This window comes from Theropithecus gelada, chromosome 2 (genome assembly GCF_003255815.1).
Source record: "Theropithecus gelada isolate Dixy chromosome 2, Tgel_1.0, whole genome shotgun sequence".
In the NCBI taxonomy this organism is placed as follows: domain Eukaryota; kingdom Metazoa; phylum Chordata; class Mammalia; order Primates; family Cercopithecidae; genus Theropithecus; species Theropithecus gelada.
The window spans coordinates 18267133-18280650 of record NC_037669.1 but is presented as its reverse complement, the minus strand read 5'-3'; the positions used below and the strand labels follow the sequence as shown (position 1 = coordinate 18280650).

Sequence of the window (13518 nt, the reverse complement as noted above, 5' to 3'; positions counted from 1 at the left end):
TCATTCCCTTTCTACTTTTCTATTTTCCTTCCAATGGTTTTCTAGTGGTGGAACACTGTAGAACATCATGATATGTTTACCTATGTAGCAAGAACTGGGAACAATTGTATAAACAGAAGGATGACCGTACTATATGTGCAATATGAAATCTAAATCATGAGTCTTTGCCCATAAAATAATAAACGGTTGAACCAGCATTGATGGACTGCTTTCAGATATGTCAAATGATATTAATTTTGCTTACCTGTAGACAACCAGTAGCAGAGGGATAAATACTTTTTTTAAATTCATGGGACTAAAAATTTAATTAAAATTTTGTCTATTCCCTTATATTTTTCTAGAGATCTAAAAGAGACTGCCATTATTTAATTTTGCAGTGAAGCATCTGTATTTTCCTAGAGTATTATTCACTCTATGAAATATCCATAAAACTTGAAACTGACCCCTTATCTTCAACCTTCCTGTTAGCCTTTTTCTGTCCTTTACGACATTTTGCATGCCTTGCTTTTTTGTTTCTTCTTCCCGTCCCTTAACCACTTTAGCTATTTTTATGTTTTAATATTATCAACCTTAATTTTCCATTTTATTTTCTCTATTCCCAATTTAGGACCACCTTCCTTGTTTACATAATTACCAGAGGCATTTTTTAATTAAGTGATTTTAGGTTTTTCAAGTTGTTTTGCTCTAAGAAAGAATAGTTAATACCATTGCTAGCTTATACATACAAACACCTACATATTTGTTTTCAGATATATTTCCTTTTTACCCACTCTTGTTCTGTTAATTTGTTCATGTAGTTTCAGAGTTTGGTTGAGCCCTCTTTAGTTTGTTTTTCTGTCCCAAAGAAAGAGTGCCTTTATAGCTTCAAATTTTCAATAGCTGTTTCCTTGCGGTCTTAGTCTGTTTGTGTTACAATAAAGGAATACCTGAGGCTGGGCAGTTTATAAAGAAAAGAGGTTTCTTGGCTCATGATTCTGCAGGTCGTACAAGAAGCATGACACCGCCATCTGCTCCTGGTGAGGGCCTCAGGAAGCTTCCACGAATGGCAGCAGGCATCACATGGCATGAGAAGGAGGAATGGGGGGTCGAGGGAGGTACTAGGGTCTTTCAACAACCAGCTCCGGGTAGCAGGGGTGAGGAAGGGAGAAGACTGTCATGGGAAATAATTGAGAACTCATTCATTACTAACAAGATGGCTCCAAGCTATTCCTGAAAGATCTGCACCCAAGACCTAAATACCTCCTGATATGGTTTGGCTCTCTGTCCCCACCCAAATCTCATCTTGACATGTTGAGGGACAGACCTCACGGGAGGTGATTGGATCATGGGGGCAGTTTCCCCCATGCTGTTCTTGTGATAGTGAGAGAGTTCTTGTGAGACCTGATGGTTTGAAAGTGGCAGTTTCCCCTGCACATGCTCTCTCTCTCTCTTCTGCTGCCTTGTGAAGAAGATGTTTTCTTCACCGTTGCCTTCCGCCATGATTGTAAGTTTCCTGAGGCCTCCCCAGCCATGAAGAACTGTGAGTCAATTAAACCTCTTTTCTTTATAAATTACCCAGTCTCAGGTAGTTCTTTATAGCAGTGTGAAAATGGACTAATACACCTCCCATCAAGCCCCACCTCCAACACTGGAGATCACATTTCAACACAATATTTGGAGGGAACAAACATCCAGACTCTATCACGTGATCTCACCTAATGGCTATGTATCTTTTTTTTTTTTTTTTTTTTTTTTTTTTTTTTTTTTTTTTTTTTTTTGAGACGGAGTCTCGCGCTGTGTCACCCAGGCTGGAGTGCAGTGGCGCGATCTTGGCTCACTGCAAGCTCCGCCTCCCAGGTTCACGCCATTCTCCTGCCTCAGCCTCCGAGTAGCTGGGACTACAGGCGCCCGCCACCTCGCCCGGCTATTTTTTTGTATTTTTAGTAGAGACGGGGTTTCACCGTGTTAGCCAGGATGGTCTCGATCTCCTGACCTCGTGATCCACCCGCCTCGGCCTCCCAAAGTGCTGGGATTACAGGCTTGAGCCACCGCGCCCGGCCTGGCTATGTATCTTTATATTTAAACGCTTTTTATTCTTTCTCCTCAGTTGCTGTCTTTTCCATCATCATCTTTAGATGGATCTTTTTCATTTTCTGTCAATACTACACCACCTTCAGGTGTTAATGACAAAGGCCCTAACTGGTACCTACTAGTAAGATGCAGCTTATGAATATGTTTTGGTTTGGTTTCAATTTTATATTTGGTTTGAATTTTAGTTTTTTTCCTCCATTCTACCCAAAGTACTAAACAATTTAATGTTTGGGCCAGGAGCAGTGGCTCATGCCTATAATCCCAGCACTTTGGGAGGCCGAGGTGGGCAGATCATTTGAGGTCAGGAGTTCGAGACCAGCATGGCCAACATGATGAAACCCTGTTTCTACTGAAAAATACAAAAAACTTAGCTGGGTGTGGTGGCACATACCTGTAGTCCTAGCTACTCAGTAGGTTGAGACAGGGAAGTAACTTGAACCTGGGAGGTGGAGGTTGTAGTGAACCAAGTTCGCACCATTGCACTTAATCCTGGGTGACAGAGTGAGACTCTGTCTCTCAAAAAAAAAAAAAAAAAAAAAAAAGTTTGAATGCCTTCAGATGGGGCCTGTGCCCTCCAGTTTGTCCTGGAGCCCGTGCCTTGCTTTGCTCTAGAGTCAGCCTGCTTCTTTCATTAAACTTGCCCACCTGGTCCTTGGAGTCATTTGAGATCACAGCTTTTATCCAGATGCTTATTGTCCTTTGTTTTCTACTTTAAACATGGCAGTCTGGTTTTCTGTTTGTTTTTTAATAAAACCAAACCAAAGAGTACCTCTTCCATGAATTGGGAAAAGTTATTTTCTTTTCAAACGCCATTTTCCATCTGAAAAGACTTAGTTTGTTGTTTATCCAATCTCCTCATTTGATGGCCATTTTTATGTACATGAATCCTTGAATTGCATTCCATTTTCTGGAATATTATACATGTGCGTTCTTATAAAACTTTCAAAAGTTGCTTTTATACATACTTTAGAGTAAGTATTGTTGATACATAAACTCTAGCGTATATAGTGATTTTCAGAGTGTTACATTTTAAAATTTAGATTCTATGTATTATTTTTGTAATAATGCAAATACCGCAATTAAAGATAAAAAGAGACAGTGAACAAACAGCTGTTAAGGGAGGGACCTAGAAAATATCAATCAGTAAAATCAAATAATCTTTTCCTCTATATCCTTAATCCATATTTTTTTATGTATAGTGATTCCTCCAACTCACTAAAGGAAAAGTTCAGGACACATAAAAATTCTAGAAAAGTCTAAACAAAATCTTCTATGACCCATTACACCTTGTTTCAGTCTGTAAACTCTTCAGCTAATGGTCTGTCTCGTCTTTATCATTATCTAATTCAATATTTATTTCAGTTCAATGTAAGTCTTAAAGATTCATTTGCCATTCCCCTCCAAAAGGGAAGAGCACTAGGAGGACTCGCTACTCAAAAGAGATTGGTTTAGAAGATTTTGTCGCTTTCCTACCCAAAGGCAGCTCTTTTACTGATATTTCCTCGAGCCTGTTGTGCTCTGAGATCAACCCTTTATTTCCCCTCTCCTGGCATATTATCCAAGTCATTTCTTTTTTTTTTTTTTTTTTTTGAGACGGAGTCTCACTCTGTCACCCAGGCTGGAGTGCAGTGGCCGGATCTCAGCTCACTGCAAGCTCCACATCCCGGGTTCCCGCCATTCTCCTGCCTCAGCCTCCCGAGTAGCTGGGACTACAGGCGCCGCCACCACGCCCGGCTAGTTTTTTGTATTTTTAGTAGAGACGGGGTTTTACCGTGTTAGCCAGGATGGTCTGGATCTCCTGACCTCGTAATCTGCCCGTCTCGGCCTCCCAAAGTGCTGGGATTACAGGCTTGAGCCACCGCGCCCGGCCTATCCAAGTCAATTCTGAATGACGCAGTTTGCATCTAAAATCCTTATTGTTTCTAACCAGCAGCACCCAGACCTGGACATCATCTTTACCCCCTGAATAAGGTTAGCTGTGCTAGTCCGTATCAGATCAAACTGGACTGGGTTCACATGCCCCATTTGAAAATGCTTTCTAATTGTCAGTGATTCGCCCTCTCCCACTAGTGTTGTTTTTTTGTCTTTGTTGCTTTGTCTATTTGGTTTTGCTTCTCATTTATCTTCTTTCTACTCTCTTGTCCACCCTAACTTCACTTTCTATCCATTTAAGTTTTGTCTCACCCGCCTCCCAGAATGCTGTTTGGCCTGCTCCTGATGATAGCGCCAGCGTGTGGTGACTTGCTGTATCACCGACATGCACCAGCATCTGCTATTCGACTGCATAAACTCAATGTTTGCCTAGTGACCTTCAGATCAGACAGAGCATCTAATTCTAAATATATGCTTATTAAGGCACTCTGTGCAGTAACCCACACAATTCCTTGTATTATGTTAATGAAAGAACCATTCGGTTTATTTGCCCTCACCCTAATTCAAAATTACACATGGCTAATGTTCCTTGATTAATCCAGAGCCATAAATCAATATAGCTCTATTCTGAACCTAGGACAAACTAGCTCATAATTAATTGGTGACTCATTCAGAGTTTACTGAAATGTATCCTTTGTTTGTATAATAAATGCCAAAGTTCTATGATATGCACTAGTTCAAGAAAAATTTGATTATCATTGGAAAAAAAAAAGATAGTAAGAAGTAAGCAATTGTGAAATAGTCAGAAGTAAGCAATTGTGAAATAGTAAGAAGTAAGCAATTGCAAAATAGTAAGAAGTAAGAAATTGTGGTTGTCCAACAGCCAATAATTTGGATGAAGCTGGGGGAGTTTCTATTCAAACGACCAAATATTTGGAACATCTGAGAGCCAAACAAAACTCAAATTATTAATTAAATGAACTGTTTTTTTCCAATATAATGCTAGTACAGTTTTTTCCTCTCATCAATACATTCTTACAATGTAAGAATAAACATTAACAATTCAAATCCCTGAGCCATACTGAGTCAGAATCTCTGGTAACTAGCTTCTGGGAAATGTGCCATTTCAACAAACTTCAAAAGTTAATCTCTGCACACTAAACCTTGAGAACTACCATTTCACAATATGCTTTCTGTCTCTCAAGCTGAGAACAATTCTGTCTCTGTCCCAGGACTTCTGACAACTTGCTTTACACGAATAGCTCTAATAAACGTTGTATCCATGTTTTTGTGGAATTATAGTTTATTCGATTTGGGAAAACTTCTTTAACAAAAATCACATGAGTATCAATACAAAATCAATTTTAAAAGTGATTTATTTAGAATGAAAAAGGAAATCACAATAAAATAATGGACAATAAAATACTAAAGTTTCAGGTTCCTTTCTTCTGAAATCTCTTTAGGTTATTTACCAGAATGCTTACACAGAAATGCTTCCCATTTATAACCTGGTTCCCCTTCCCCAACTTGAATATTCTATTATAACTCCCAGAAATTCTCAACATTCACTAGACTTCATGTGAAGGAGAAGCTCAAAGCACAACCTTCTTAGCTTCAACCTGAAACTACAATATTAGCCATTCACTTAAAAGTCATTAACACCATGGGAATGAGTCCTGGGACTAATAGTGTTGAGTGGTCATCCTGAACCATGTTCCTACTGGTGTTGATTGGTCTCTTTTTCTCTCTGTCTAGGACTTTACAATGACTTTTTATCTCAGACATTACTGGAAAGACGAGAGGCTCTCCTTTCCTAGCACAGCAAACAAAAGCATGACATTTGATCATAGATTGATCAGAAAGATCTGGGTGCCTGATATCTTTTTTGTCCACTCTAAAAGATCCTTCATCCATGATACAACTATGGAGAATATCATGCTGCGCGTACACCCTGATGGAAACGTCCTCCTAAGTCTCAGGTAAGGAGAGCTGCCTGTGGCCTTTGGCTTCCTTGTACTGCAGCTGTCTGCACCAAAGCTGATGGTACTCGTTTCAGATGAAACTCCCAATGTTGCTGTCTGTCTAATGCTGCTGGAGATTGGGGCACAAGCATAAGATGTGATTTTCCCCTGGTTCTAACATCTTGATTTTTAAAAATGATTTTCTATTCTAACTATACCCAGGCTGGGTATATGTTGGTTAGACAAATAGAGTGGAGCTGAATTATGGAACTCCTAAAATCTGGCACAGAATATTATAGGTAAACAAGCCTGTTTTCCTCCTCAGCAACTCCACCCCGTCCCTGCACCCCACCAAGCAGTTTTGGAACCTTGGATTAGCTAAATAACTTTTCTTAATTGTCTCCTTCATTTTTTCATGGGAAGCTATAGCTATCATTCAAGCTAACACCAATTTGCTTTCTTTTTCTTTTCTTTTAATTTAAAATGTGCATTCCAACACTTTGCTATAACAGCTCTCCCTTTTTAATGTTCCATATTTTCCTTTAGTCAAATGAGTCCTGTGCATATTGAGTGGCTTATCATGGATAATTCTAAAAATGTTTGGTAAACCCAAGCAACTCAGCTTTTTTTAAATGTCCTACAAACCTTAGAAAAATTCTAAAGTAGGGTGAAAAAATGATACCCCAAAAGATATCCAAGTCCTAATTCTTGGAACCTGTGAAGCTTATCATGTATGACCCAAAAAAAAAAAAAAAAAAAAAAAGAAGAAGAAGAAGAATCCTTACAGATGTGATTAAGTTAAGGATCTTGAAATAGGGAAGAAATTATCTGGATTATCTGGTTGGGACTAAAATGCAATAATAAGTATCCTTATAATAGAAAGGTAGAGGAAAATTTCATGCATACAAAAGAAGAGGAGGCAATGGGATCATAAGCCAAGGAATGTTGGCAGCCACCACAAGCTATAGGACACATGGATTTTCCCCCTAGAGCTGCTAAAAGAGAAGGTCCTTTATGACACTTTGATTTCAGCCCCATGATACTGATTTCAGAGTTCCGGCCTCCAAATCTGTGAGAGAATAAATTTCTGTTGTATTAAACCACCAAATGTGTAGTAACTTATTACAGCAGCAGTAGGAAACTCAGATTATTTTTGCTCATTAAAAATACCTTACCGGCTGGGCGCGGTGGCTCAAGCCTGTAAATCCCAGCATTTTGGGAGGCCGAGGCAGGCGGATCACAAGGTCAGGAGATCGAGACCATCCTGGCTAAACCGGTGAAACTCCGTCTCTACTAAAAAATACAAAAAAAAAAACTAGCCGGGCGAGGTGGCGGGCGCCTGTAGTCCCAGCTGCTCGGGAGGCTGAGGCACGAGAATGGCGTGAACCCGGGAGGCAGAGCTTGCAGTGAGCTGAGATCCGGCCACTGCACTCCAGCCTGGGCGACAGAGCGAGACACTGTCTCAAAAAAAAAAAAAAAATTCCTTACCCACTTCAGCACAGAGCTGTTGCCAGGCATTTTATAAGCGCTGTCAATGTTTTTAAAAATGCAATTAAAGGAAAATATCACTTTCAATGGGTTTTCTTTGATGGGGGTGGGGGGAGGAGCAGAACCTCACTGTGTCACCCAGGCTGGGGTGCAGTGGCACCATCTCAGCTTACTGCAGCTTCTGCCTTCTGGGTTCAAGTGATTCTCCTGCCTCTGCCTCCTGAGTAGCTGGGATTGCAGGAGCCCGCCACCATGCCCAGCTAATTTTTGTATTTTTAGTAGAGACAGGGTTTTACCATGTTTGCCAGGCTGGCCTTGAACTCCTGACCTCAAATGATCTGCCTGCCTCGGCCTCCCAAACTGTTGGGGTTATAGGTGTGAGCCATCGTGCCTGGCCTCAATAGGACTTTTAAATCAGGAGTAGCATTGGACTCATACGTACTGGAGTCAAGCCCCAGTAGGAATCAGGAGCAGAAGGGCACTATCTGGACAAAGAATCAATTGTTTTAAATTAATTTTGGTGGGGGGAAGTCCAGTAGATAATTAACTCAGTGGATTTTTCTTACCCTGCACATTCCAGGAAATATTTGGCCCTTGCCAGGCTCTTGCAGGGTAACCTCTAACCCCTTGGAATATCCTAACTGATAAGAGTATCTTTGTTTACTTGGGGGCTGGGGGCCAAGCCAGATAGTTTCTGCTAACAATGTGATTTACAGTGGAGGCTTTGAGCCCCTGGATATCAGCTTGACCTCTGGAGGGGCTGGAGACTAAGGTCAGTCATGTGAGTGGTCAGTCATGACTATGTGGCTACTCTCAGTTGAAAGTATAGATACCAAGTCTTGGGTGAGCTTCCTTAGTTGGTAATGTCCCCAGGGTGTTGTCACATATCATTGCTGAGAGAATTAAGCACCAACCACATAACTCCATTAGGAGAGGACAACTGGAAATATGTTCCTGATCTCTCCTGGACTCTTCCCTGTGCCCCTTTTCTACTGTCAATTTTCATCTGTGTCCTTTCATTATAATATAGGTAACCAAGATGACAACAGCTTTGCTGGGTTCTGCGAGTCATTCTAGTGAATCACTGACCCTGAGAGTGGTCTTGGAGATCCTCTAACACAGGAGGAACTCAAAATTGTTGTCAGCACAGCTCTTCCAGCCAACAGTAGAGCCAATCCAAGCCCAGAGCCAGATCCCCTGGTTCCAGCTTGGTTCTGACACTGCCTAGCCACCTAGCCTCCTTGGTCATTAAGTCACTCACATGTACTGAAGTGGACTGAAACACCTCAGAGGGTCCCTTCTAGGTTTAAAGTACTAGGAATACACCAAAACAAATATGTTTTGTGGCAAGTAATCCTTGGCTTGATGTTTTGTTGTATGACTATTGACAGTAGAATTAACCCACAGAAGATAGAATGTCCCTATTCCTCTGATTAACTCAAGGGCACCACAGGTAGGAGCATCTGTTGCCTTCGTTTTTTGCAAACCTGCTCAGGGGCCTTTTATGAACCTCTGATCTGCTATTGTGGGTACCAAAGTTTCTACTCTGAGGCAAGGTCATAGTAAAGCAGCCTCTGCCTGAAGCCAGGAAAATCTAGGAGGATATAACATTTGAAAAAACAATTCTCATCAGTATGCAAGCCTTTTGGCTTAATACTACCTGAATTATGCATTGTGCACATGGATCTATTACTAAGAATGCTCCAGGCTTTTCACTCACTACTGGAAAGAGAATATCCTCAGGTAAACTTGCTTTGTGAAGGAAACCTTTAACTATAGGTTTTTATTGCCACCATTCCAACCCTTCGTTACTACAGACTATTTATGTGTGCATCTTCCAAAAAGCAAAAAATATTTAAATCTGTTTAAAAGTCTTCTCACTTTGAAGAGTGTTTTTCTAGAGACATCAGAGCCAGAAAATATGGAGGGGGCTGATCAGGAAATGGTGAACTCAGAAGCAGGTATGAGAGCTGAATTCACTCATTGACTCTATGTCTTAAGAAAATCATCCACCCTCCTGAGTTTGCTTCCTTGAATGTTATTTGGACAGAAGATAATACTGCCTGTTTTGCATTATTCTAGAAAGACACACAGAACCGGCAAATAGTAAGAAAGCTTCAATGTCGCGTGCTCATTTGGCCAGATGGTTAAATGATCTGTAGTTTTCTTTTTCTCATTCTTTTTATAGGATAACGGTTTCGGCCATGTGCTTTATGGATTTCAGCAGGTTTCCTCTTGACACTCAAAATTGTTCTCTTGAACTGGAAAGCTGTAAGTCTCACTTCCTGGTGGAGTGAGTACACATCATTTGAACACACCATCACATACTCACATGTAAATAAGCATGCTCTTAACAAGCATTTTAAAATATTGATATATTTATCCAAAACCAAAACAGTTGTGGGTTGTTTTTTTTTTTTTTTTTTGGTTTCTGTTTTTTTTTGTTTTTTTTTTTTAATGAAGGTTGATGGTAGTTTGTCTGTTAAAGGAGAAGGTTCAGAGGAAAAGCATTTTGATAATTGCATATTCTACAGTTTCCACAGTAAAGGAACAGCTCCCTAAAAAGGTCTATTCTTGCTAATGCTGTTATATAGACTGACACAGACTTTCCACATTTAGAAAGCTCTGGAATTCACGTTCCCAGATGAATCACAATCCTCCATTAAGTAGACTTGGATTCCCTAGAAAAATCTAACTGTAGACATAGACCCCCTAATCAAAGCCCCATCACGGGGCATCTGAGCTGTCAATCACTTTTACCGATCAGCTATTTTTGATGGAAGATCTTAAAAGCTGACTGCAATTTTTGAAAATGTGTCTGAAATGCTGGGAATCTCAGTAGATGTCTACTCCACAGATGCTCTGCCCCAAATCCATTAGAAATTTTCCATACCACTGTTTGACTTTAGAAAATTTCTTGTAAGATTAGCCCATTTTGGAATTTCATCCAAGGAAACTAAAAACAAAGGGGGACTAACGGCATGGAGTCAGGCCTGTGACAGTGAGGGGATGCTACGATGTCACTCTGAGGCCTGGCTTAATGCTCTAAGAGAATGCACACAAATATGGGAGCAGCTATCTGGGGAGTTTCAATTCATTGTGTGGGCACAAGATCCACATTATACTAGTCATCAGGGTCTAACTTTTAGAGATTATTTTTCCTCTTCCTAAAAGCGTGTGTATGATCAGTCCACTGGCAAACATATTTGTATCACCTAATATGTACATGTCATTGGACTAGGCACTAAGGATACAGAGTCACATAGGACATGGTTATGGAACTCATCGAACTTACAGAGCTTATTCCACTTACAAGACTGGTATTTTTCATGTTTTAGATGCCTACAATGAGGACGACCTAATGTTATACTGGAAACACGGAAACAAGTCCTTAAATACTGAAGAGCATATGTCCCTTTCTCAGTTCTTCATTGAAGACTTCAGTGCATCTAGTGGATTAGCTTTCTATAGCAGCACAGGTACAGCATTTCACATGGGTGATTCATCAGCATTTATTGGACATCTACTGTTTGCAGAACACCACAACATGTGAAAAGACCGGAATCCAAGCAAGCGTCCCCTTTGGCCAGGACCATCATTCCTCTCCTTTTACAGGGAGCAATCTCCACCTTTCCATACATCATTTCTTTCCCACTCATGCAACCGTCTCTAACTAGATGCCTTGCTTCCATTCTTGACTTCTCCGGTCTCAATACAGCAGACAGAGTAATCTTTTTGGAACATAAAGTTCACAATTCTTTCCTGTTCTAAACTTTCCAGTGTCTTTCCATCACATTTACAACAAAATTGAAGTTTCTCAGCGTGATCAGTCTCCTGCCTAATGTGGGACTCAACCACTCCCTCTGCCCCTCAGCACGTGCTACTCTCCCGACACTGGCCTTTTTGCTTGCCCACCTCATTCCATCTGCAGGGCCTCTGCTTGGTGTTCTTCTCCCTCTGCCTGGAATGTTTTCCCCCAATATTCTCATGCCCAGCTCCCTCACTTCAGTCAGAACTTTGTTCAAATAGCTTCTCAAACGGTGCTTTCCTAACCAAAGCAACCCTGTGTAAAACAGGCTTCCCTTCTCACTGTTCCCTATTTCTGTCATCACAGCACTTACCATCACCTGAACTATACATTTATTTGACTGCTTTGTTGTGTGAGTGTCTTGCCAGGAAAAGGGCAGGGAATCTTGCTGACCATTTCTTCTGCAGTACCTGGAATGTGCTTGGCACATGATAGATGCTCAATAAAAATCAGTTGAATGAATCCATCCATAAAGTGCATCATTGCCCCAAACAGAAAACCCATCTGAAATTGGGCCTATGTAGTACTCTTTACTATGACAGATGTATTTCTGAATTGACACCTTTTATCCAAGATACCTTTTAAAGTTATATGTGATCCCCGTTGACTAAAGTTGGAAGCAGCCTCCTTCTGCTCCCCTCTACCTTCCTCACCCTCCACTATCATTCCCCTGCTGGATATTAATATTCTGGGTCATTTTAGGCCGAATCCATGTAAAATGCTATTTCAGATTCAATGCAGCCATGCTCAGGCTAGCCAGAAAGTGTGCCAACAGCTGTCCCTGAGTTTCAGAGTTGTCCTGGCTAGAATGCTTTTATCTATTCTGCCTTGATGGTGGTACCTTTTCTCCTCAAAGATTCTCTACTCTGTTCTTAGATCTTGGAGAATAGTTATCAAGTTTTTATCTAAAAACCTGCAACTTTAAGAGAGAAGTAGAAGTTTACATTGTAGAGAAGTTAAATGATTCTTTAGGAACAACAGCTATTTAGCTATTTAGACCCAGAATAAATTCTCTATTTCACTCCATTATTTGTCTACATTGCTTGGGATTCAGCAAATGATACTATCAATTTTAATCATGTTTATTGCCTTTTCTGGTTATATAAGTAACACATATTTATTTGTTTTGATCACTGATATATCCCTGGCTCATAGTTGATGCTCAAAGGCTAATTATTGAATGAATGAATGAATAAATATTAGATAATTTGAAGAGACCTCAGAAAAATTTAAAGGAAAATCTCTTTGTAATCCTACCTCATAGAGATAAACTATATTATTATTTTGATATATTTTTCTGCTCCTCCTTCTCCTTCTTTTCTCACTTTGTCTTTCTCTATATGAATAAATATATGCATATATTTGTCAGGATTCTTAATGTTCTTTTTTTTTTTTTTTTTTTTTTTTGAGACGGAGTCTCTCTCTGTCGCCCAGGCTGGAGTGCAGTGGCCGGATCTCGGCTCACTACAAGCTCCGCCTCCCGGGTTTATGCCATTCTCCTGAGTAGCTGGGACTACAGGCGCCCGCCACCTCGCCCGGCTAGTTTTTTGTATTTTTAGTAGAGACGGGGTTTCACCGTGTTAGCCAGGATGGTCTCGATCTCCTGACCTTGTGATCCGCCTGTCTCGGCCTCCCAAAGTGCTGGGATTACAGGCTTGAGCCACTGCGCCCGGCCGATTCTTAATGTTCTTAATCCTAAATTAAATTAATATTTAAATAAAAGAATGTGTGCAATGAACCATGATATATGTGAAGTATAATGTATAGGATGTTTTTTCATTTCACTATTGCTATGATAAAATAACTTTGGCGCATGATAAATTGTAAATAGATATTTGCAATGTTTAATGCTAATATCATGTGATATATATGAAGCATAGAAATGCAAAAGAATTGTCTCCTGCACAGAACATATACAAAATATACAATAATAACAATGGCATTTCTTTAGCTTTTAAAGCACAATTATCCAGTAACATATATCCAACCATCCTCTTAACAAGAAGTTAAATTTCACTTCAAAATTCTAACTTTACCACTAAGTCATTCTATTTGCTCTACTATAATTTTATTGGTGCTTGTCAGACTTTTTGAGCCCTACCAGGCAGCTCCAACACTAGTTGATTTTTGTCTTTTTCTGATCATGGTTTTAGAATCTCTAAAGCCGGGCAGAATACTGGCATGAAAAAACTTACTGCTTCCAAAGATGCTTGCATTTTAAAATGAACTTTCACATCCTTGACATTCAAATGTAGTTACATTTTTAAGAAATAGCATTTCAGTTCCTAAGAAAAATGAAAAAAAAATAGAATTAGGTTC

General features: G+C 40.1%; 1 protein-coding gene across 1 annotated transcript in view; it reads left to right on the top strand.

The window, feature by feature from the left end:
- GABRR3 (gamma-aminobutyric acid type A receptor rho3 subunit) overlaps positions 1-13518 on the top strand; it is a 54629-nt gene that overhangs the window by 16508 nt on the left and 24603 nt on the right. Inside the window, exons 4-6 of the mRNA XM_025377450.1 lie at positions 5698-5921; positions 9580-9662; positions 10730-10870. Of these exons, the coding sequence (XP_025233235.1) occupies positions 5698-5921; positions 9580-9662; positions 10730-10870 (448 nt within the window). The remainder of the gene's footprint in view (positions 1-5697; positions 5922-9579; positions 9663-10729; positions 10871-13518) is intronic.